The sequence below is a fragment of the Fusarium subglutinans genome (assembly GCF_013396075.1).
Source record: "Fusarium subglutinans strain NRRL 66333 chromosome Unknown NRRL66333_c0000027, whole genome shotgun sequence".
Taxonomy (NCBI): Eukaryota; Fungi; Ascomycota; class Sordariomycetes; order Hypocreales; family Nectriaceae; genus Fusarium; species Fusarium subglutinans.
In genome coordinates this window covers 392,027-415,257 of record NW_023502090.1, presented here as the reverse complement: position 1 = coordinate 415,257, position 23,231 = coordinate 392,027, and the positions used below count along the sequence as shown (strand labels likewise).

General features: G+C 49.3%; 4 protein-coding genes across 4 annotated transcripts; 1 reads left to right on the top strand and 3 right to left on the bottom strand.

Annotated features, from left to right (window-relative positions):
* Positions 1–196: 196 nt before the first annotated feature.
* On the bottom strand, positions 197–1,889 carry FSUBG_3169 (cyclopropane-fatty-acyl-phospholipid synthase; the record flags this gene model as incomplete). Its single annotated transcript, XM_036681021.1, has 3 exons — positions 197–1,164; positions 1,215–1,701; positions 1,779–1,889. 3 exons carry the CDS (start codon positions 1,887–1,889, stop codon positions 197–199), a joined length of 1,566 nt encoding a protein of 521 aa, XP_036541417.1.
* Positions 1,890–12,960: 11,071 nt separating this feature from the next.
* Positions 12,961–13,542, bottom strand: FSUBG_3168 (uncharacterized protein; the record flags this gene model as incomplete). The annotated part of the gene is made up of 1 exon (XM_036681020.1): positions 12,961–13,542. The coding sequence occupies one exon, from the start codon at positions 13,540–13,542 to the stop codon at positions 12,961–12,963; it is 582 nt and encodes a 193-aa protein (XP_036541416.1).
* Positions 13,543–16,250: 2,708 nt separating this feature from the next.
* On the top strand, positions 16,251–17,760 carry FSUBG_3167 (cylicin I; the record flags this gene model as incomplete). The annotated part of the gene is made up of 2 exons (XM_036681019.1): positions 16,251–16,496; positions 16,567–17,760. 2 exons carry the CDS (start codon positions 16,251–16,253, stop codon positions 17,758–17,760), a joined length of 1,440 nt encoding a protein of 479 aa, XP_036541415.1.
* A 202-nt stretch (positions 17,761–17,962) lies between these two features.
* Positions 17,963–22,232, bottom strand: FSUBG_3166 (peroxisomal biogenesis factor 6; the record flags this gene model as incomplete). Its single annotated transcript, XM_036681018.1, has 3 exons — positions 17,963–18,563; positions 18,616–22,009; positions 22,061–22,232. 3 exons carry the CDS (start codon positions 22,230–22,232, stop codon positions 17,963–17,965), a joined length of 4,167 nt encoding a protein of 1,388 aa, XP_036541414.1.
* Positions 22,233–23,231: the final 999 nt, after the last annotated feature.

The window sequence follows — 23,231 nt, the reverse complement described above, 5'->3', positions numbered from 1 at the left end:
CAAGGGGGCGCATTCCGGGTTAAATATGCAGATAGATCCAGTTCCCGTTTCCTGAGCCGACCGTCACATAACTAAGTAAGGTAACTCAAGACTCAAACCTGGCCTCTTATCACAAGACATCCCATTAAATTCTTGCCGCGTCTTGCACGACTCAAGATTTGACTGACTAGTCACTGTCAACCTCTCAATCATGCCTTTACAGGTACTCGGAGGGAGTCTTGACGTTGTTTCTGGAAGCCCACGACTGGAGATCAGCGCGGCAGTTGTCAAGAGCTCCGGTGATGGCGAACTGGGTCTCAATACCCTCAACTCGGTGCGTGGAGTTGATGTTCTTGACAAGGGTGATCTGGAAGCAAGTGGCACTGCCCTGGCGAGAGATGATGGTGGAGTAGGCCAGGAAGTACTCCCAGATACGGAACCATCGCTTGCCGTACTTGGCCTCAACCTTGTCGCGGTTGGACATCCAGTTGCGGTACCACCTCCAGAGAGTAGCAGAGTAGTGAACACCGATAGTATCAATGTGCTTAATCTCGAAACCGGTACCCTCTAGCTTGTCGACAACCCAGCCGAGAGGAGTAGAAGCGTCAGCACCAGGGAAAATGTACTTGTTCATGAAAAGACCCCAGGTGAAATCCTCGTATTGCCAAGCCTTACGGAGACCAGCGTACTGGAGAAAGAAGACACCATCATCGTCAAGCATGTCGTGGACCTGCTTCAAGAAGCTGCCGAAGTGGCGAATACCAACGTGCTCGGACATCTCAAGACTGGTGATCTTCTTGTAGCCGCCCTCGGGAACGGGAATATCACGGTAATCCATGCAGAGAATCTTGCTCTGCTCCTCGGGGATGCCGGCCTTGCGCATGCTGCTGTTACCCCAAGCGGTCTGGTTACGGCCAAGAGTGACACCGGTGACATGGGCGCCATACTGCTCACTGGCAAAGCGAGCAAGAGTACCCCAACCACAGCCAATATCAAGCATAGAGTCGCCCTTGTTGAGGCCAATCTTCTCGCAAACGACAGTAAGCTTGTTGTCCTGGAGCTCCTCAAGAGTCTCCTCGCGGTTAATGTCAGAGATGATGCCAGAAGTGTAGATCATGCGGGGACCAAGGAACCAGCCGTAGAAGTCATCACCACGGTCGTAGTGGTCACGGACCTGCTCCTCGTCTGCTATACGTTAGTCTATCTTTCAATGGATCTTGAATTGGCGCACATACCCTGAGAACGAGTGTGCATGATAACCTCAGGAATCATGCCAAAGAGGAAGAACTTGATGAGGCCAATGGTGAAGCGGAAGCTGGCCCAGTCGTGGCGGTACTCCATAACCTCGAGGCAGTCACCCTTGAAGTCAACATCACCATCGAAGTACATCTCGTGGAAGGTCTCCATAGGGATCTTATTGCTGCCACGGTACTTGAGGCGGTCGGCCTCCTTCTTGAACTCGAGGTAGTGCTCGACACCACGGTTAGGAAGGCGAACCTTCTCATTCTTGCGAGGGCTGATGGAGGAGATTATAAGCCACCAAGCGGCGAGCAGGGGAAGGTCGACGATGAGGGCGAAGAAGATGGTGGTCTTGAGTCCACCACCGACCTTTCGGCTGAGGAACCAAGGGACAGCGACCAAGATAGAGATGAGGACATAGTTGTTGAAGGTATCGGCACCAGAGCCATCGGCAGGGAGAGGAGCGTTCTTGATGGCGGGATACTATAGGGTGAATGTTAGCATTGATTCTCTGGTATCTCAAAGAGGACAGACAACGCAACAATCAGGTCAAAACTTACCCTGGTAGTAGGAACACCAACATCCTCAAGCTTGTCAAAGTCAGGCTTGGGATAAGGAGGAGTTTTAACAAACTCAAAGTCGGCGCCGGTGACGCCTGATTTCTCTGCCATTTTGACGACAGATCCCAATGGCTACCAAAAGCTTTGAGATAATATGATGAAAGGGAAGAGGAAGAAAGTCGCTGAGACGGGTTTATTTTTTAAGAGGGCGACTGGATGGAGATTTCGTGGGGCAGAACCCAAAAAGGGAGGGAGCTTTGGCCTGGGTTTGGGTTTGTGGAGGGGCGGTGTGAAAAAGACAGGGCCCAGATGAACTCTCGAGCATATGATTGGGTGGCTGGGTCACCTAAACCCCGTAGGTATTGAGATCCAATTCAATCCAATGTCTCGGGGAGGAACGGGATAGTTTAGATCGTCAATTGTCTATGAATAATAGCTTAACTGAGTAGATAAATATAACGAGCTGATGCGATATATGAACAGCTCTCTCTCTCTCTCTCTCTCTCTCTCTGTCTCCTGAGCTTAATCCCAGCCAGCCACAAAACGCAGGTACAGTTACAGTCCACCCAGTCATTCCCTCACCCACCACTTGTCGATCAAACCCCCACCAATCTCGTTCCAATTCCAATCCACGGTCTCTGAGGTCTGAGGTCGATATCAGCCTCCAGATTTACATGTCCTTTCTCTCTCGTACTCGGCTTTACCAGATACGAATTCAGTGCATGGCTCTTTCAGGGGTTCGTAGGGTCTTATGCACGACACCACCTCAAGTCTAATCGCTGGCCCCTCTTTTTGGCAGCTGAGGATACGTGGCCCTTCAAGACTCTGATTTTGATCCATGGCTTTTAAGGCCACCAAGCTACTAACGTACCACTAGCAAAGCAGGTAGGTAGGTAGCTTTCTTACGTTGACTCTCCAGCCACAATCAAAGTCATTGATCATTCTTGATCATTCAGCACAAGAATAAACAAAAAATATTAATTCTAATTTAGCTGCCTGTTTGTGTGTTTCAGCTTGACCGAACCTGACCGGGTTTCGTTACAAAACTCGTCCCTTCGATGCCCGTGTCCGCGGGGTCCCGACCCATCTCAACACCAAAGCTATTCGCGGGGTAGAGAGACACGTATATTCATGGAATAGCTCATAGAGGCTCCATAAGAGTATCACAGTGAATCATCACTAGCTTCACATGATCTGAGTTGGTTTGATTTTCCAAATTTACTCTGTTCTTGTGGTGAAGTTACTTCACCCCCAAAGATTCAGATATTGCCATCAAGACTTGGCCCAGGCTCAAGAAAACTATGTCGGGGGGATTACTGGACAAGATTCCAGCCAGCCAGCCAGCCAGCAGTAACACTTTGATCTTTGTCTTGGTGATTCATTTGACAATAGGCTCTGTCCTTCAGCTCCGGGCCCGTGCCTTGGAGTGAAGTGAGACCATTTGTTGTTCAAGTCTTGAATATAAGTAACCACCTACCTACCTCTATGCTCATTTACGCTCCATACCTAGCCAGAACAACCGTCGAAAAGCATCTCAATTTTTGAATAGTATTCAGAAGTCACTTTGAAGGATGTATTGTCTTCGCAATATCCCCGACTTGCAGAGCCTGAAGCAGTTCTTTTAAGTGTTTCATATACTTGCTTGTTTAGTGTCAGGGACTGGGGAGACGGAATAATGTCTTACCAAAAGCTTCGGCCAAGCTGACATAAAACTTTCAGGGTCCAGCAGGGACTATCAGGCTTATTATAACCTTTTTCGACACGGTCCAGATATGAAGCAATGCTCAGGCTAAAGCTGCAGTGCAGGCAGTTGTTCGTCCCTGAAATGAAAAGCAAAAAGGCATATGGGACCCTCAGCCTGTCCCCTATCAAGCCCTGATATAATGAATCGTTTGATTTCGGTCTCGTGACTTCATGGCTGCTGCGGTTCAGGATCCAGCCTGCATTTATTATACCCTAACTGCCTATAACTGAGGGTAAGTAGGTGGTGGCTCATATCAGCCGACCTTATGCAGCTCAATTCCTTTGCCATGGTTTTTTTTTCAATGCTTGCGTAGTATTCGGATCAGGCCACTTGGGTAAGGACCTCGGATGTATGTTGGTCTGTCGTTGACGAGTTGACTTGTCGTTTGAAAGTTACGCGACAAGTAGGAGAGTTGTGCGCCACGTTTTTGAGCATCATGTTTCGCATGTTATTCCCCTTCAATTTCCAATGCTGCTTCCATGTCAACTGACGTTCTTCGCGTTTTGTCTGCTCGTCAACTGGCGTGTTAGTGCAAGTTGATGAATGTCTCGCATGTTTAAGATGTCTCCATATCAAGTGCTTGGGATTCTCGGAGTTACATTTTAACAGAGGATCAGACCCCAAGGACAGGAAGACGAGAGTTTCCCGGGTTATGAGCGACGTATGCTTGAGACTCTTAGCGTTGAAAGGGGTGGCAAGCCTGCAGAAGAATCATGTTTGGCCAGGTGCATATAATAGATTGTCTGTTGGTTCGAACTTTGTTGTAAGAAATGAGTTTGTCGAGTGGGGGGCTGCCGATAAACAGGCTATTATCATCCCGAGAATCATGTCATATTTCCAAGGATCCTATAAGTTGGATTGTCAGTCCACTTTCATCATATTGATACATCACCTTAGGATTTGCTGTGCCGCTGCCTGAAGGAGGGGGAGCATGTGTATCGGACAGAAGTCTGTTTGCTTGCGGTATTTGATAAGGTAAAGACTGATAACAACTGGGGTAGGTATTATTTTAAAGCTCTTGTCAAGTTTGGTCAGTGTGGGATAGAATGGCCACTTGAACTCTGCTTTTGAGGATGGCCGAATGATGAGGGAGAGCAGTAAGTGTCTCAAGAAATGTTTGTTTGTAGAGACTAGGGGAGGAAGGTAAACTTTAGACATCGATCCCGAATACCTAATAACATGACTTGGGTAACTTAGTATAAGTTTAGTACAGATTTAGGATAAATTCAGGATACCTTTTTGCTAAGTTTGTTTTGGCACCTTCTATCAAGCTTGGTCTGATGTTTTCTTGCTCCCCGAAGCGAGGGTCACCTGAGATATCAGATGTGAGGGGCACCCGAATTCTCGGGTCTGGATGATGTCAATGCCGATGAGAGATACTGCACCTAAGCCAGATGAGGTTACACAAGGACAACGGGATTTCCCTTGCCCTGCCTGAACCCGACTCTCTGGCTTGGGATAGTGGGGAAATCCTCAAGCGTTGGTGGCGTTGGATTCGCATTTGAAAATTGATTGTGAAAGTTCCTAGAGTTAGAAACTAAGACACATCCAAAAATACCTAAGTTAGCTCTTGTCTACTCCTGATGCCAAACTACTACTTGGTACCTTATCTGAGTCGAGTTGTTATAGTAAGTCCAGTCTTGACAAGGCACCTTGCTTTTGAAATTGAGTCAGCAATGTGACAGGCAATTCACTCTCACAAGTCAAGTGCGGGGGAAAGAGTGAAAAGGTAACAGCATCCAACCGTTGTTGCAGTCGGTCTCAGTCACTGGCACTAAGGTACCTAGGTAGCTTCGCCAAGGAACTTCCGAAGGTTCCATCTCAGTTGATGGTCCTTCTGCGATTAAGTTTGATATTACCTGCCTAGCTTGCACGGGAGCTCTTTTAGCTGCCGCCTGCAGTTGCAGTACCATCCGCACCTGCCCGCAATGCCAGCACAGCACAGCACAGCACAGACTCCATGTGATGGAAGGTACCCGGCCGCGGCAAGTATGAATTTGGAAGGCACCTCCATGGAGTAGCCAATCTTGTTTCCCAAACAGACTCAATGATGACCTCAATCACGGCGCTTGCCTTGATAGCCGCACAAGTACAGTTGCACGTGCACAAGCGCGTTTAGTTGTTGGTTCTGACAACCTCATTTCAACTTCACCTCACGAACCAACACATCAAAAAAGATTATGCTGTTTCAAGATGACATCACGTTACATCCGAACGAACCCACCACTGCTTCGAGATTTCGATGTTTCTTTCATATGCATAACTATGGCTTGAGCTGTGTACAATTCAATGGTGAGTTTCCCACCAATATGGCAGGGGATTCGCTCCGCGCTTGTTGACTAAACACTGCAAACATTGGCTCAACATCAGCGTTATAACAGGCCATATGAGATTTGATTCTCGTTCTATTTACCTGGCCATGCCGTGGGTCAAGTAGTGCGGTCCATATATTGAATCTAACATGAGGCGTCTCGTCGCCCTATTTCTCGTCTCCTGGCTTACCATGCTAACAGCCACCTCACCTGTTCCTTCACATATTTCAAACGAGTCCAGTGGGCCGTGGATAACAATGCTCCTAGCCATCAAGCCGCCTAGTGCACGCTGCAGCAAGCTTAGTGTAAACTCGGAAAGTATAACTAATAGCTCACTGCGGGTTGGTTGACAATCCGTCTCCTTCCATTGTTACCAGGCATGCTTGCGACCTAACCTCTATGGACCATGTCCGTACACACTGCCTACAAACGACTGAAGTCCAAGATCACAGTTTATTATCAGATTGCACGGCATGGGCAGTATCTGTACTAGTTTGCGAGTCCAGAATCATACCCACGCAGCACCGCCACCGCAAACCGGCATGCGCCATTGAACCAATTATAGCGCCAGTGACTGCCTGGCTCTTTCACACTGAACATCGAGATTAGGCATCTCGCTTAACGAATGGCGCTTCAGCTTGCCATGGCTGATATGCAAGTCGGTTTCACGATAAGAAATCACAGTGCAAGCATCCGGTCGATTGTATCTCAATTGAATTCCGTCAGGCGAAAAGGTGTCCAGCAGCCTACACCTTCCATGACCAAATAACCGGAACACAATAGGAGAATAGAAGATGCCCATGAGATACTCCCCTCAAGATTTGTTGAATGTTGCTTCTTCCCTCTTGTTGAAACTTTCAAGCCCCTCGTCAAACATCCGGATCCTTCTTCTCATGAACCTGTTATTCGGGCGTTAATTGGACACCATGGCAGAACAAATCGAATAGCTCAAGTGCCGAGATCATAGTTCACTTTGATGTGTGGGCGAATGTCTCAGTTTCTTCCCCATCTGAGACAGCGTGCACAGCACATCTGGTTTGTGTAGGTTTTGGCAAATGGTTGCATATTAGCCTCACATTGGCGAATCAGATCAGATTCATGGAAACCAGCCGACGATGGCCAACGCTAGGGTAAGCATGCAAGACCATGACAGGTTAGCCTGTATGATCAAAGGCGAGCTACTTGATTGTTGGTACGGAGTAACTAGACACAACAAAGTTATCATCGATCTCCAACGTTGCTCAATGTGCTTACAACTTAGCCCTCAGGAACCCAATCTGTTTTGCAGTGGAAATCTTGAATCTCAGTGCACTTCTGAGCCAGGACAAAACGTGACGGCTATAACTGATGGCTTGGAATGCTCAATACGGAGTACGCTGAGTGGCATTTGGCTATGGCAGGACCCTGTCTCATCAACGGGCTAGTCGCTCCAGTGTGTTTCCATTATCCCTCTCATGGCCACTCATGCATGTTCAGAGGGAGGTAGCCTGGATATCACCCATGGCCAGCCCGTTGCCGCTGGCAAAAAGCCATGTCAGTTGTCACATATTCTCCACTGTAAGACTGCCGGGAGTCTTAGGTGGTCCTTGTCACCATCAGGGCTGAGCTCAGTCAGTATTCGGACTGTGGTCCAATGTGCACCCATCAGTTGCATCGTCGAAAATGGCTTACTATCACACGCAGCTCTTCGCCATTACGACACCATGGAAGCTCACTATGTGTGTTACACAAACATACAGGGATAGTGACAAACAGAGGGCGGATCGATCTTTGTGGACCAATGCAACCGGAACGAACACTTTGGGTCTGCACGATAAGGCTGCTCGATTTTCCGATCTCTAGGTACTAATGCTTGTGCTGCTCAAACATCCACTGGCTCTAGGATTCACGGCTTGGCATAAGGTTCAGGACCAGGTAAGAAGACCCTGATGGTCCAGGTCCAGGTGCAAGTCCAAGAACGGCCCAGGCGGCGGCACAAACACAGCGCATACGAAGCTCCCGCGGGGGGTCCTAAAAACCCAGTCGATAGGCCGTACAAGATGCGACTAGTCACGGCGAGTAAGGCCGACTATTGTCTTGTGCGCTGTTCCCCTCATGGCCCGGCCCCCACACAAACACGCACAAGGCAAACGGGCATGGAGTATCCAATAGCGTACGTAACTCGTCAGATCTCAGTTTCTGAGGGTCCAACGCTGGTTTCTGCACTACACATACTCATGCAAACGGGACGGGAGACCTGGGTGAGCAACTTGTCAGTGGATTACGCTGCGGGGAAATGGCCGCAATCACTGACATGTCGAGCTACGAGATGCTTCATGTTGGCCCATAGTTCTGCACTGCAACCCATACAAACGTGGGCAAGGAGCTACACGCACAGGATGATAACACAACAGAGCATAGAACAGTACGATACGGTACACTGAATGCACGGAAAGTCCGCCATTAGTTACACGCCAAGCCCCTCTTTGGTCTCTTGCGCTGTCTCGTCAACTGGACCCCCCGCGGTAGTCACGGACAAAAATACAGATGAGTACTTAGTCGCTTACGAGGCCTTGGAAGAGCACATAGATGGTGGTGTTGCTAGCCACGCCACCCCGGCAAAGCTCAACATGAGGTGCTGTAGAACGGTTACGGAGTACGGCACACGGGAAAAAAACAGGCAGTTGATCAGAGAGCGGCAGTAGGATACTGTGACCTCAGTTGGCCATACAGAACACCCCTGCGTGGTTTATGCAGAAGCCAGCTCTTGCTGGTACCACCACTGCTGATCCTGTAGTTCAGACCCGTTGCCGATTGGCGTTGATGCAGGGTGAATTTCTAGAATCGAAGGAGATCAAGAAATGAAGTGAGACCTTCGCCCATCGTATTGGGATTGGTAGTGCCGAACGGAGGATTTCCACGGCCAACTATAGACCGTACCTGGCGGCAAGGCAGCGATTAGTACCAATGGCTTGGAGCACAGATGCCATCCTCTCACCCGCCGCATTGCTGCATGGAGTTTGATACGCAAATGGGAACTGGATTGAGAGAAGAGAGATGAGGAACCCCGTCTGATGACGATGAATACAAGAGATCCAACTGAGGACCCTCTAGGTAGAGTCCAGATGACCATCCTGGAGCCAAACACCCCCGTCATAGACCAGAACTAATGCTCATAAGAAGCCGGAGGTCCCGTCCCGTCCAATACTTGGAAGTGAGCACAGTCACTGCGACCAAGTTACTCGTTCGTTCATCTCAGCCCTACAAAACTACAGCCTATTCCCCTTTCCAAACTTACCATTGAGGCCAATATCATCTGCACAGACGTTTAATCTTTTACTCCGAAAGCAATTCTTGACTGCTCTACCATTTCCTGTCCCAATTGTCGGGAGAATTCGACCAAATATCCCACCCAGCTCTGTCATCTGGAGCAACTCATCATCTACAGCCTCACCAGCCTCACCCGCCATCGCAAGGCCAGATCAACTCGCCCACGAACTCCAATGGACCACCTGGAGGTGTCTCGTCGAAATGGCGCTGCAATGCGACCAAACATCAACATGAAAGTCGGCGCCAGCTCGTCGGGACTTGTCGACCAAGCCGACCCCCTGTGCGAACACAGTTCTGTTCACAATTGCGCGAACCTGAGTAAAGACGGGAGTGGTCTTTGCATCATGTGCAAGGCTTCACAATGCGGTTAAAGAAATCTTTTGACGACCTTAGCTGGCCATCGTGTAGATACTGGGCGATGGTAGGCCATTCCTACACGACCCCCCAGGTCTGGTCTGAGCGCTCCGAATCGATTGCACAAGGCAACCTTCAGAGAACATCTGGAGATAGGCTTGTAACCGACGCAATGGTTCGGATCATGCGGTATGGGAGACTGGTAGGGGTCTGCCTGCAGATACGCATACACACTCACGCAATCATGTAAGACATCCGCCAGTCTTGAAGAAGAACCTAGCTAGACATGGCTGTGGTTCCCACGTGCTGGGGCGTAACATTAGCAGGGTTTATTGGAGAATCGGAAAGCATAATGCGGGAGGGGGTGAGGCTGATGGGCTTGTAAGACAAGGCACAGACGTATATGAACCTGGGCCAGTGAGAAATGTCGACTTGACAACAGAGAGTGGATGGAATTGGGGTCATGTTTTTTTTCTTTTCTTTCTTTCTTTTTTTTTTTTTTGCCTTTCCCTTTCCTTTAGCGAAGTCAGCATATAGCAAGAGATAGTCTACGATTCGCACGTCTACTACGGCAGAATCTATGTATCGACCCGTAATATGGCCGTGATATTCAGGATATGATGTATTAGTGTAATGGAGATATACTAGTTTATTGTTTTAGCCGCCGTGACCAACCTTGATGCCACTACTCCGAACCAAAGCGACCTAGGGTCTCATTAAGCGCTGTCAATCGACCACTGAATATAATGCAAAGCTCCAGATCCGCCTGTGCTAGTTGTAGGATCATGAGGCTAGAGGAGATAGCGAAATGACACGCAACCTTCACAGAGAGGGCCAAGAGACTAGACGCTCCATGAGGTGACAAGTGTGTTGTCTGAGTGGTTCTCTTTTTCGTACTTAAGAGAAAATAGTGAGGATCGGCCAGCAGTGACAGATACGATTCATGCCATGCCCCATCAAGAGATCATTCATAGCATCTGCAACTCGCTCCCTTGCCAAGCATGATGCTGTACTATGTGTGTGGGTAAGACCGAAGACACGGAGACCCATGAATGAAGCAGGTGAGTATTGGGTTCCGAAATAGACAATATATACGACATGCATATTCTCAAAAGTACCGTGGAGCTTACGCCGTAACGTATCCCATAACTAGTCTGGAAGCAAGTGTCATTATCCCCGTCCCATTCCCCCCCAGATCCAAACCGTCAATGTCGTGATTGGACTGAGAACGAGATACTGAGACTATTCCCGAGTCTAAGCCTCATAAAGTTTAACGACTTTTCCAGTATGAAAGTGGCTGAGCCAAAGCAGGTGAGGTTTGCGAGACGAGGCTTGTTCGCTGAGTCTTGAGAATATGATATGATATGACCTCGTGTTTTTACTGTGTTTTTGGGTCACCAAATAATCTATTATTTTCCATGTATCGTGTGTGTGACTATCCAAAAAAGGTGAGCAATAAACTTGGCTTCCCGCGGGATTTGGCCGGGGGCGTATCCCGGCGGACCGTCTCTGTAGGGCGTGGACCGGGCCGACAGTGAGAATTTGGCAGAGAAGTGAGATTCTGTCAGTATGTTTAATGATTAATAATGTGCGCTGGTTGTTGAGTTGACAAGTTATCTAAGCCAGTTCTAGTAAACTGCTCGCGGCTACAGTACAGTACCATGTCCTGCCATGCTGTCTCACAGAGACAAAAGTTGATACATGTACCAAGGTAAGCTGATGACTGCGTATTGAGCAAACACCTATCTTTGCCGTTTTATGTATTCCAAGCGTTTCTCTGCATGTCCCAGTCATTGCTCAGCCAAAACCTGCACGTCACCAGATGCGGCTCAGAGAGATCGACATTACAGTGACCTCCCTCCTCCCTAACGACTCAAGCGGCGCATATGCAGGCCGCCAGAAGAGAGTGAGAATCTTCCCAGCAGGGCAAACGCCCGTCTTTTAGCCCGTGTTGATCAGCTGTGCAGGCATGATAGGTAAGTATAACATGGAAGGCAAGGAAAGAAATGACAGGTCTCACACGCATGGAGATGTAAGAAACACAAAACCTCGATCTCAAGTGACCCGGAATAGGTACTTGGAACTTTAGGAGAAGCTTGGCAGGCTCATAGACTTGGCACCTTAGTAGTGATTCTCAAGCCTCAAGTCTTGAATGCACCCCAACGGCTCGGTCCCGAAGCTTTGGAGGCTGTACAATAGTCAGAGGCTAAGTAATAAAGAGGGTGTGAAGAAAGAGGTCCACCAACGACAACGGCAACTAAAGAGAGAAGAAAGAAAAAGAGGGCCAATATTTTATCCATTTCTGGATATAACTGCCTCTAAAAAGCCAAGGAACCAAGTGAACTTCGGCGAACTTTTTTCTTTTTAGAGTAGGTAATTTTTACTTTTCTGCCACGTGAGTAACGGTCTTGCAGTTGTGGATATATCCAGTTTTTGTCTTTAGTTTTTTCTTTAGTTTTTGCTACATACATACCAACTCTAGCTTGAGTCAATGATTAGTCGCCGTTGGAGCAAAACGTCCTAAAGAGGCGAAAATAATGATGTCCCTGATTCGATATGAGAAGTGCAACTTGATAGTTAATGGCTGTGGTGTGGTTACACGCATCTAATGTCCAAGGCACGAGAGTCATGCCTCACACCAAAAGGCAATGCCTAGAGATGCACCCTGCTAACTTAGTTAGTAGACTGCATACATTACATAGCATGCAGACATCTACAGATGACATACCACAGTATAATACTTGCCTATTGTACTGTATTACAACCTCAACCTGATTGCAGTTGATGACATTCGCATGAATCTTTGCAAAGAACATGATGCAAATAGCTGACGCCAATGACCTACACCATGCATACACTATCGAGTCTGTGGCGGCCAAGAGAATAACGACAGCCTGCTAAGACGTCGCCGCTGAGTCAGTCTGCACATGTAAGCAAAGAATCAGCGTGTTCGACCAGGCGACGCATCTACAACAGCAGCTGATCACATAGTCAACTACCTTGCGCAGCCATATGCATAATCATTAAACACGCATAGATAGACTTGTCATGTGTCGTTTCGTGTCGAATTGGATTTGAATGACTCTATCAATGTGATGTGAACATAGATTTCTAAACTCCTCAACATTCCGAGGCTTCCGCCTCCAAGCCCAGAACCGGACACCATATGCGCACGTACACAGACAACTCAAGGTGTACGTGTACGTGATTGACAATATGATGCACTCAGAGAACTCCGCGCTGGGTATTCCATGCGCCCCATCGATGACCTGCAAGGAATCAAATAGCTACACAGTAGCCAATCTCGAAAAAGACATTGCCTCGCAGCAAAAATCCCGCCTTTAGAAAATTCCCCAAACGGCCATCCCCCAAGAAGAAGAACAAGGTATCATAAGTGAAGTGAAGAATAATTCATGACTGCCAAGGCACAGGCTGGGTCGTGTAACCAAGTGGTTTAATGCATCTAGAAGAGAGCAATCATAGCTGCGGCCATGACAGCACCGACGAAGCCTGAAGAGGCGATGAGGCCACTGGCACCGGCGGTGGGCACGGTGGAGGGGGCCTCATCGCCAGGCGTTCCAGGAACATCAGTGCTGCTGCCAGGGACGGGGAGCTTGGTGGTAGTGTAAGAACCAGGAGCAGTAGGGCCAGCCTTGGTGGTAGTGTTGCCAGCAGGGTAGAAGGTGGTCTTGGCAGAGGGAGCCTTCTTAGTGGTGCTGATGGTGGGAGTGCTGATGATAGTAGGAAGCTCGTGGCTGGTGGTGTTGACAACGGGCTCGAAGACGCTGCTGGTGGTAGGGGGCACGTAGACAGAGGTGGTAGGAACCTCGGGCGCAGCAGTCGAAGTGGTAACGACAACCTCAGTCGAGGTTGTGGTACGAAGGGGGCAGTCAGTCACAGTTGGGTTGCACTGAGTAAGAGTGATAACCCGGGTAGTAGTCGAGGTGAGTGTTGTGGTTTCCAGAACAGGAGCAGGAGGAGCATAGTCCTGAGCAGCGGCAACCGAAGCGCCAGCGGCGGCAATCATGATGCTGGAGAACTGCATTGTGATGCTGATTGTTGGTGGTCTGAAAAAGAACTGTGGTGATTTCTTCTCAAGATATCGTAAGAGATTCTTGTTGCGTTGAGCGAAAAAGAGACTGAAGGGTGCAAAGCACAAAGAATGTTATCAAAAATCGTTTAATGAGTGTATAGCACAAGGCTGGAAGGTTGATATCGTCAAAACAAGCGCACTTGAAGAGGTAAACAAGAGGAAACCAAACAAGGCGCCTGGGCGGATACTGAGGGCAACTTGTAGTTTTCGCACACACTGCGGGACTTAATCTCTGTCCATTGGTACCCTTGTCTGTCTAGCAGTCAGAGCCCTGGTGCGTTGCGTTGTCACCTCATTAGCCCCCAACTTGAGCGAGCCCCGTACCTGGAAGTTAATGAGTTAGCCCCGGCATTGGGTCCAAATGGTTTTCGTCAGTACCACCACACAACGGTACCTTGCATTGCAGTCAAAAATGTGGACGGTGATTGGATCCAAAGACAGCCTAGAACCCGGTTGAGGATCGAGCAGAACCTTAGCTACTGCGCTTTTGACTGGCTTGTTCCTGAGCTAGAGTGCTTACCCCGGCCTAGCCCAGTCAGCTCCCTGCAAAGGAAGCATCGGTCACTGGCAAACTGTCTTCGGCTGCATATCCTGGACCAATCAAAGCTTGCCAGGCTCGCAGGGATGTGTCTTGCTGGAGCCAGCAAAGAACTTTGCGTGGTTTGTTGTGTCTTGGCCAACTGTCATTGTTCTAGACTAGAAGTCGGTGAACTTTGATTGTGTGTCGACAAAGCTGTCAGTCTAAATGAGTCAAGAGAGACAAAGAAAGAAGAGATATCATTGTGCAACTCGGACCGTCCTCTGTAATGCGACTTACTAACGGACTTGACTGCGAAATTCGGTTGTATTGCTTGACACACAATTTCCCGGACCCACGGCGAGGACCAGAGCGTCTCATTCAACGTCCCACGACGCGGCGGCGTGGGCAAGGTTATGAAACGGCTTGCTACAGCGCTTCTGACGAGGGGATTATTATTCCGACACGCGAAGATAGGCTGGTGGGTGGTGAGAGGAAAGGAACTGCAAACCAATCTCAGACAAAACCCTCGTGATGACTTGGCTTTGAGTGACTTCAGAGACAGTCACAGATGCCTCAGTTAAAGTGCGTGCGCAAGGCTTGAAACACTTGGAGCGGAAAATGCCTCTAGATCTTGAACTGGCGCCGCCGACGGATAATGGCAGCCACACCGAGGGTCATGGCCTAGGTAGTCCAGATGAAGGGAGAATGTCTGAATGTCTAACTGGCTATTAAGGGGTGGGCCCTTGGTTATTGCGAGCGGCACGACTTGAGCCAGACTGGTACAATACCTGGTACTGCAGCGGCTTTTGTTGCCAATGGAATAGTCCTGGTGCGGTGATCTGGTACACCGCATCAATAAGAGAAATACTTAGATATCATGCAAAAGAGCGGCGACTAGTCGATGGTAGTACATAGTATGGTACTCTAATATTGGATCTCGACTGCCACTCAACATCATGCCAAGATGCGACTATCATCTGCAGTGTCGTTAAATAGATTAAGAGTAGGGTTAACACGAAATTGTCGTCCTCTCAGGCGAAGGATATGGCTTCCTTTGTAATAGGTAGTTGTTGTTGGACGTCGGGAAACGCGGGTAGTTGCTGGTGCAGACGGGTACGCGGCTATCTTGAGCTCCATGGCTTGATCGAACAGAGGATGGCTTGGTCTCGAGTGGGAGATAAAGGAGTTTCAAGACATTTCACGGGCAGTTGGAGACTGCCCTTCGCTGTCCTTGCGTCGATAGTGGACGATTCCGAATCAAGATGGCGTCCATACATAGGTAGGTAGGTAAGGTAGTGTCCGTGGGCATCCGTCAGCAGCGGCCAACAAAGGACAGACAGGCCTAGGGGGTTCTTCTCAGGGGGTTTGATATCGATTATTGATGATAAAGGAGAGAAGGACATTCTGAGGAATCAAAGAGACGAAGAGAGATGAAAAGAAGAAAAACAAAGGGAAGGAAGAACTGACGACACGGTGGAGAACCTCTTTCTCTTCTTTCGTAATGTTCAACAGCCTCACTCTACGTGAGATAACATCATATCACTAACACGAGATGTGTATCAGCCACAAACTACGGAGCATACATCACTGTATTGTCTGTTTCTGAGAGAATATTGCATCCTCAGTTTGTAACTCTCGTTATTGGTTACCTAGGAGTTAGAGAAGAAAAAAGAGATTCAGGACCATAAAACACTTTTCTGACACCTAAACTATTTCGAAACCCTTCTCATGCATTTATTTCCACCAAAGCACTCTCATGCGCTCAGGGAGATCTTCCTGCAGCAACAGTTCCAAATGCCCCGCCCCCGCATCGTGCTAGCGTACCTCCAACTGACGCTCTAGGGCTCCAAGTTGGAGCGCTATAATTAAGGAGCTCGGCTCCCCTATTTATGGGCGTCCAAGTACTCTGCATGGTAAATTATGCGACACAGTACCTTGGACACCACCACCTGATCAGGATAGCTCCATTAATGGATCTCCCTACTACCGTTCCATTGCATTGCTTTGACAGTTGTCCAGAGAAACACAACCGCATTCCATAACTCCACCAGATAATGCGAATACCCTGACGAACAACTCACAGTCTCTCTACTAGTCAAGTCAACTCATATCATACCCTTTATTTAATATTTAATCCAACATGACCAACCTCTTGACCGACCCTGCCCTCTTTATTTTCACCTCCTTGACAGCTGGCTCGTCCCACATCGTCACGGCCACCTCACGTCTCGAGACCATCCTACGCGCCAACCGAGTTCCCTTCAAAGCCGTCGATATTGCAGTCGACACCAAGGCTCGCTTGCTATGGGGCCGAAGAGCCGGTAAAGACAAGAGCGGTCGCCCAAGGAAACTTCCTGCTCTGGTTCAGGAGGGCTGGGTTATAGGTGTACGACCAACATCCATCCCCTTTTAGTACTATCATGGGCCGTATAGCTGATGCATGTCGCTTTCTGTAGGATATTGTTGAAATCGAAGAATGGAACGAATATGGCGAGCTCAAGGAGCATGTCACGATTTACTTCGACGAATTCACCATCCCCTCCATCAACGATAAGCTTCCCGAGCCCCCGCTGAAACGGCCCATCGACCTTACTGGCGGCCTTCTTGCTTCCATGACCCCTTCGCCTATGGCCAAAGCTGTAGCAGCTGCAGCCGCCAGCGCCGCTGCTGCTCCGAAGCCTGCGCCTGCTGCGCCTCCGCTACCAGCAGCCAATGCCGCCGCATCTTCTGCGACACCGAAGGCTTCTACAGAATCTAAGAAGGAAGAGAAGGCCCTACCTGTCCGATCCGTCGCCGACGAAGCTGCGCAAAAGGCTAAGGAACTTCGCCTGAAGACTCTGCGAGAAAAGGTCCATGGCAAGGATGGTACGAAGGCTAAGAAGGAAGACACAAGCGCAAAGGAGACTGGAAAATCTAAGAAATCAGAAACTCCTGCCGCAAAGACCGATGGCATTCAGTCACCAACATCCAGTTCCTGGGCCGAGACGGATGCAGGACGAAACGCTATTCAGAGTCCGACAACTGGCACTTGGAAAGAAAGCGGTCCAGGTTCAGTCTCCTCCTTGAAACGAGCCAGTGTGGAGGTGAGCCCAGACGAGGCCAAGGCTGCGGAAGCTAAGGCGGCCATAAAGGAAGAGCCTCGATTGGAAAAGAAGGCTGAGACAAAGTCGGACGATGATGATGAGGATGAGACGGGGGAGGAGGAGGAGGAGGACGACGACGACACTGATGAGGACAGTGACGAGGACAGCGAAGACGATGAAGACGAAACAGACGATGAGGAAGAAGCAACTAAGAAGCCTGCAGTAACGCCAGAACCCGAGGCGGCAGCAGCAGCAGCACCTGCAGAAACTACAGAAGCTGCCAAAGATGACAAGGCCAAAGAAGAGTCCGAGAGCACCAAGAAAGACTCCCACAGAGACTCGAAGAAAGACTCTAAAAAGGACCACAAGAAAGATGTCAAGAAGCCTGTTAAGAAGGATCCCAAGAAAGACACCAAAAAAGACGTGAAGAAAGACCCCAAGAAGGATTCCAAGAAGGACCCTAAGAAGGATAGCAAGAAAGATACCAAGAAAGACACCAAGAAAGACACCAAGAAAGAAGTCAAGAAAGAAGTCAAGAAAGAAGTCAAGAAGGATGCCAAGAAATAAGAGCGATTTGGAGCAGGACGAATCAAAGATTTCGCTTCAATGTTCTCGTCAGATGGGGAAATAATAGTGTACAGAGTCTAGTCAAACTCAACCGATATACCACCATGACATTAATAACAAGAAATACCCAATCTCCCCTCAAACACTCAATATACAAAAATGCTATATAATGTTATATAATGCCGTAATGCTCCATCCCCAACTAATACAATCCATCGTCATCGCTGGCTGTTCCATCTTGGAATCCCATAGGTGCCTTGCCTTTGCCCTTGGATCTGCCATTCATATCACCCACCTCGTCCTCTTCATCGAATTCCTCGCCGCTTGCCAATGCGATCGCCTTGCCTTTGCCTTTACTTGTTCCTGAAGCAACTGCCTTGCCCTTGCCCTTTGATGATGTCGACGCCCCTGAGACAACACGTTGAACTGGAGGTGGCTTGCTCTCCGGCTCTTTCTCTCGGACTCCCTCGAAGGTTGCCCGGACATGTTCATAGTGAGCCAGTTCGCCAGCACTGACACTAGGTACGAGCTCGTCGTTAGCCGCCAGGAAGTCTTCTTCCTGAACCATAACTGCAATGTCTTCAGGGGTAGCGTAGTGATCAAAATAATATGCGGTGGAAATGGGATGTTGGGTTGCTGGATCTGAATTAATGGCGCGAATCTTATTGTCCACGGCTGTGGCTTGCCGTGTAACGGCCTTCAGCATTGCATCACTGCAGAGGGCATAGAAATCGGCACCGGTATATGTGAAGGGGAGTTTCTCTGCCACCGAAGCGAGGGATACTGATGGATGAAGTGTGAATCTGCAAAGAGGTTAGCCACTGTTGAATTAGAGGGTTAATGGTGTCAACTCACTTTCTGGTCAGTGCCTCCAGGATGGTTTGCTGCTTGTCATTGGTGTCAGAGACACCGAGATAAAGCATTTTATCAAACCGACCAGGTCGCAAAAGGGCAGGGTCCAAAAGATCTGGTCTGTTGGTTGCTCCAATAACGAAAACACCGCCGCCGCCATCATCACCTCCAGACATACCATCCAGTTCTGCCAGAAGCTGGGAGACAATACGGTCCATAACACCGCCACTGTCGCCTTGGTTGCCACGCTTTGGTGCCACTGAATCCAACTCATCGAAGAATACAACGCAAGGTCTAGCATCGCGAGCACGTTGGAACACACGTCGAACGTTGGCTTCGGACTCTCCGATATACATGTTGAGAAGCTCTGGTCCCTTGACACTAAAGAAGTTGAGACTGTATTCAGTAGCAATCGCCTTGGCCAAGAGTGTCTTTCCAGTTCCAGGAGGACCGTAGAAGAGAATACCTGATCGCTTCTTCATACCCTTCGCAAACAGCTCAGGACGTTCAAGTGGCAATTGGATGGTCTCAGTAACGGCTTCTTTGACATTGTTGAGACCGCCAACATCATCCCAGGTAACATTGGGGATCTTGGGTGCACCAATAGAGTCAGAGAAGTTCTTGCGAGCAGCCTCGACAGCAATTTCGAAATCTCCCTTGGTAAGACAGCGGGCAAGGGGACCACCAGCGACCTGAACATCTCGTACCGTGATAATCGTGTTATCATGCGTATTCTTGGCTGAGAGCTGCTCTAGCCGTGACTGTTGAGCGATAGAGGCACGCTCAACAACATCTACCAAGTCGCCAGCCACGAGCGCAGCGGTCTTGAGAGCAATTGAGTTGAGGTCGATCGAAGGTTCAAGACTGACACCCCTATCGCTAATGATGGATTTCAGAATAGACTCACGCTCCGCTTCGTCAGGAGCTGTCATTTCCAACTCGTGTGTGAACAAGGCTCGAACGCCATCGGGTACTTTGTCAACCTCATTCGTTGTGGCAATCAAAACTCGTGTGTCTTCTAGGATCTCCTTGATCGTTGACTCAATGCGATCAGCAGTCAGGGCTTCGACGTGCTGAACAAGTAAAGCACAGCAATCGGGACCACAACTCATGGCACGCTCGGCTCTTGTCCTGAGAAAACCCTCAGTCTTCACATCGCTTCCACTGCCGCTTCCTTCACTGAGAATATCATACGCGTCGATTTTATATGTGTGAAGACCCATATCGGAACAAGCGCCTGACGCTAGAGTCAACTTTCCAATATTTCGATGTGTTGACGTCAACAGAATTGCGACAGGAGGCATCTTCAAATGAATCGCTCTGGCGCTAGTGGCTGCTGCGATCAACTCCCTCAACTGGCGTCTGAGAGGTGACACATATGGCAACTCAGGTTCCTGAATTGGAGCCGGGGTCGACTCCGATGCCTTCTTGGGGGTCTTCTTGAGACCAAGATAATATTGCCATGTGCTCTGCTTGATACCTGGTATGCGACTTGTTTCGAAGCCTGAACCATGCATTGCAACAGATGAACTATCGATGCACGCAACAGATCCCCAGAAAGCCTCGGCGCTTCCATCTTCATCCTCGTCCGCTTTCTGGATTTGGATATGTCCAACTTTGAACCAAGCTACACTGTCGAACTTGGAGGGTTGCTTTCCTCCCTCCTGTCCACCAGCAGTAAGTGCCATCACATCGTCCACTTCGGATCCTCCTGCGCCAGGCATCTCCTGGAGCGTGCGGCCAAGCTCAGCGTCGACTGGGACAGCGATAAGATCGCCGCTTCGAACAAGGCGGATTTTCTGGGCGAAATACCGTTTGAGACCACCCAGAACGGCGGTTTGGAAAGCTCGCTCTGCAGAAATGGGAGTTCGAATGTGGTGAATAGTAATATCTCGAGCGTAAGGCGGACGAGCTGCACTTGTAAACCGAGGGATTGTCCCCTTGCCTTGATATGATGCCTTTTTCAAGGGCGCAAGACGTAGATAGGGTGCATCGTCAAGATTGGCTAAGAGGATAGGCGAGGCGTAGGCCGTAGGACTGGCGGGCCGCTGAATCTGGGATTCGAAGAATGACAATCTTCTCTCGCCGTGTTTAGCGCTGGGTATTCTAGTCATTGGCCGTTGCGAATAGCCTTCAGGGAGGCCATAGACTCGGACGGGTCGCCACTTGGCAGGCTCTGACTCAACTTGTCCAAAACTTCCGAGGCCAAATGCACCAAATCCATTCGTAGGGGGTTCTTCTGCAGCTTCTATTCGTACCCAATCTCCAGAGAAGCATCCAATACGGCTCAGTGATGTCACGTCAACGTAGATTCGCGCTTCCTCATCGTCTTCTAAGGATGGCTTCGGATGTAAGAGGTCTGTCGGAATTTGTTCCATCAGACCCTGTGCTTTGAAGAGACGACCTCGAGGTCGGTCTGGTCGAGCAGTGGTCGCAGTGAAGTTGGAGAAAACGGAGCCAGGCGTTGCGATTCCATTTGTTTTCCTGCCACGAAGCGTCCCAACTGTCATAGGCGTGCCTGGCTGTAGTGTTGATACACCGCTGGCATTGGTTGTGGGCAAGGTTGGTGCTTGCAAAGAAATCATATCGTCCATAGAATCATCTGATAATTCGTCCTCGTTGTCGAAATCGGACATATCTGGCTCGGTTTCGGTCGCAGACTCCATGTCCTCGGTGGTCATTCCTGACTTATCGCGATCCTCAGCTGCAGAGTAGAACTGGTCATTGCTGGTATCATCCTCATCTTCGGGAACACCATTAAGCTGTTGGCTAGCGGTCATCGAAGCAACGCGGCGTATCTGCTTGGTATGGATACGACCGCGCATGAGAATGATCTTGGTTGACTCTGTTAAAACACCTTGGGCAACAGGCTCGCACAGCATGATCTTTCCAGGGTTCGGAGGCACGTGTGTAAGAGGGTGAGGCGGAAGAGGTAGTGGAAATAAATCACCAGCATGTACAACCTTTAGACTGCCCAGGGCAGCTCTCAGAGAAGTCACAAGACGCCCGTCCGGTGTTGAATCGGCTCCTTTCGCCTTTGAGCTGGCAGGGTGGTCTCGAAAGAAAGTACCCTCCCCATTCTCCAGTCTTTTCGTCAATTCACTCTCCAAGCTCACAAAGACAGTTTCGAGAGGAACGGGCGCCACGTCAAGGACGAGGATCTCGATTCCGCCGCGGCTGTGACTTGATAGCTTGGATGGCGCGACCTGTTGTAACGTCACAGCAAAGCTTTGTAAGGAAGCAGAAGACGGTGAGAATCGGACGGTCGAGGGCGCGAGTGCGGAAGACTCGATAATGGGTACAATTGACCATGGACTGTCGGTAGGGTTGGCATTGGGTATCCACGGAGCGATCGCAATGTGGTGAACGTCTTCGGTAGCGCCTTGGTAGAGTTGAGCTGGGATTTCGTTCTAGTATTGACTTGTAATGAAAGATATGCTTCACTTACCGTTACCTAGATGGGGGAAGAGGTCTCGAAAGATGTCTTCGGATACTATGCCGACATCGCTCTTAATATGATCGTCAAGCACCAGTTTTGCAGTAATGGCAGGTTTATCCTGGCGACGTCTGCGGTTCCTCCGCCTGCTCGAAGTCAAAGCTGGCTTTGAAGAGGACGCCATCTTGAGAAGGAGTCAAGCTTGAGGGAATGTGGTAAAGTTTGCGGAGGACGATATTGATACAGGAAGCTCGAAGCGCAAACGCGGGGATCACTGCATCGCTCTGGGAATCCTTCAATTGCTAAAATCGCAAGGTCTGGACAAACAAACAAGAAAGGGCAATCTCGAGTATACAATTGCGCGTAAACAAAAAAAGAAACCCCAAGGGGATGAGGATGAGGATGAGGATGAGGCTACTGACTGTGAGGTTGAGATTAAGAAATTGGAGGTGGCTTTGGAGCTCGGCAGCGGCTCAGAGCGACCGAAGCAGCAACAGTGGCCTGCCTCGGCTTCTCCCAGCTTTGGCTAAGGTTGGTAGGTGCTACGCGGGGACTCTGCCGCTCCGAGGTACGTACCGAGACCGAGAGCCCGTGAGGTGCCCCGAACGCGGAGAAGCGTGTACAACAGCAATCTAATCTGCCTTCAGGGAGCCAAAAACATGAGGGTTGAATAGTAGAAGCCAAAGTAAACTCATCACATAGCCCCCTACTCTTTGGGTAGGTAGTTCTGTATGAAGATTCTATCAAGTTTTCCCTTCAGTCTGCTACCTAGGTGCCTACCTTAGTCTATAGGCGGGTATCAGTCCGCAACTCCAGAAGCCCGGGCAGCGTCTCCAGCGTCTCCAGCCTGGGGTAAAAAGCCAAGTCCAGGGTTGGTCGATTCATAGCGAGACCCTGCAACGGCGATTCAATTGGAGAAACGAAGCACAGCGCAAGATCAACAGGAGCTGAAAATAGCTTATCTTGCATGAGGAATGACACAAGCGGCATCGGATACTTGGTCCTACTTGTTGAGCTAACTTATCCAAGTGTCTTCAGTATCAGCATCATATGGACGAAAACGAAATCATATATCATCATGGATGTCTGGGTAATCATTTACGACGCGAATACGCTCTTATCATTTCCCTAATTGTATAAGCAAGCAGTACTCAGATACAGAATGTCATACGCATCATCAATT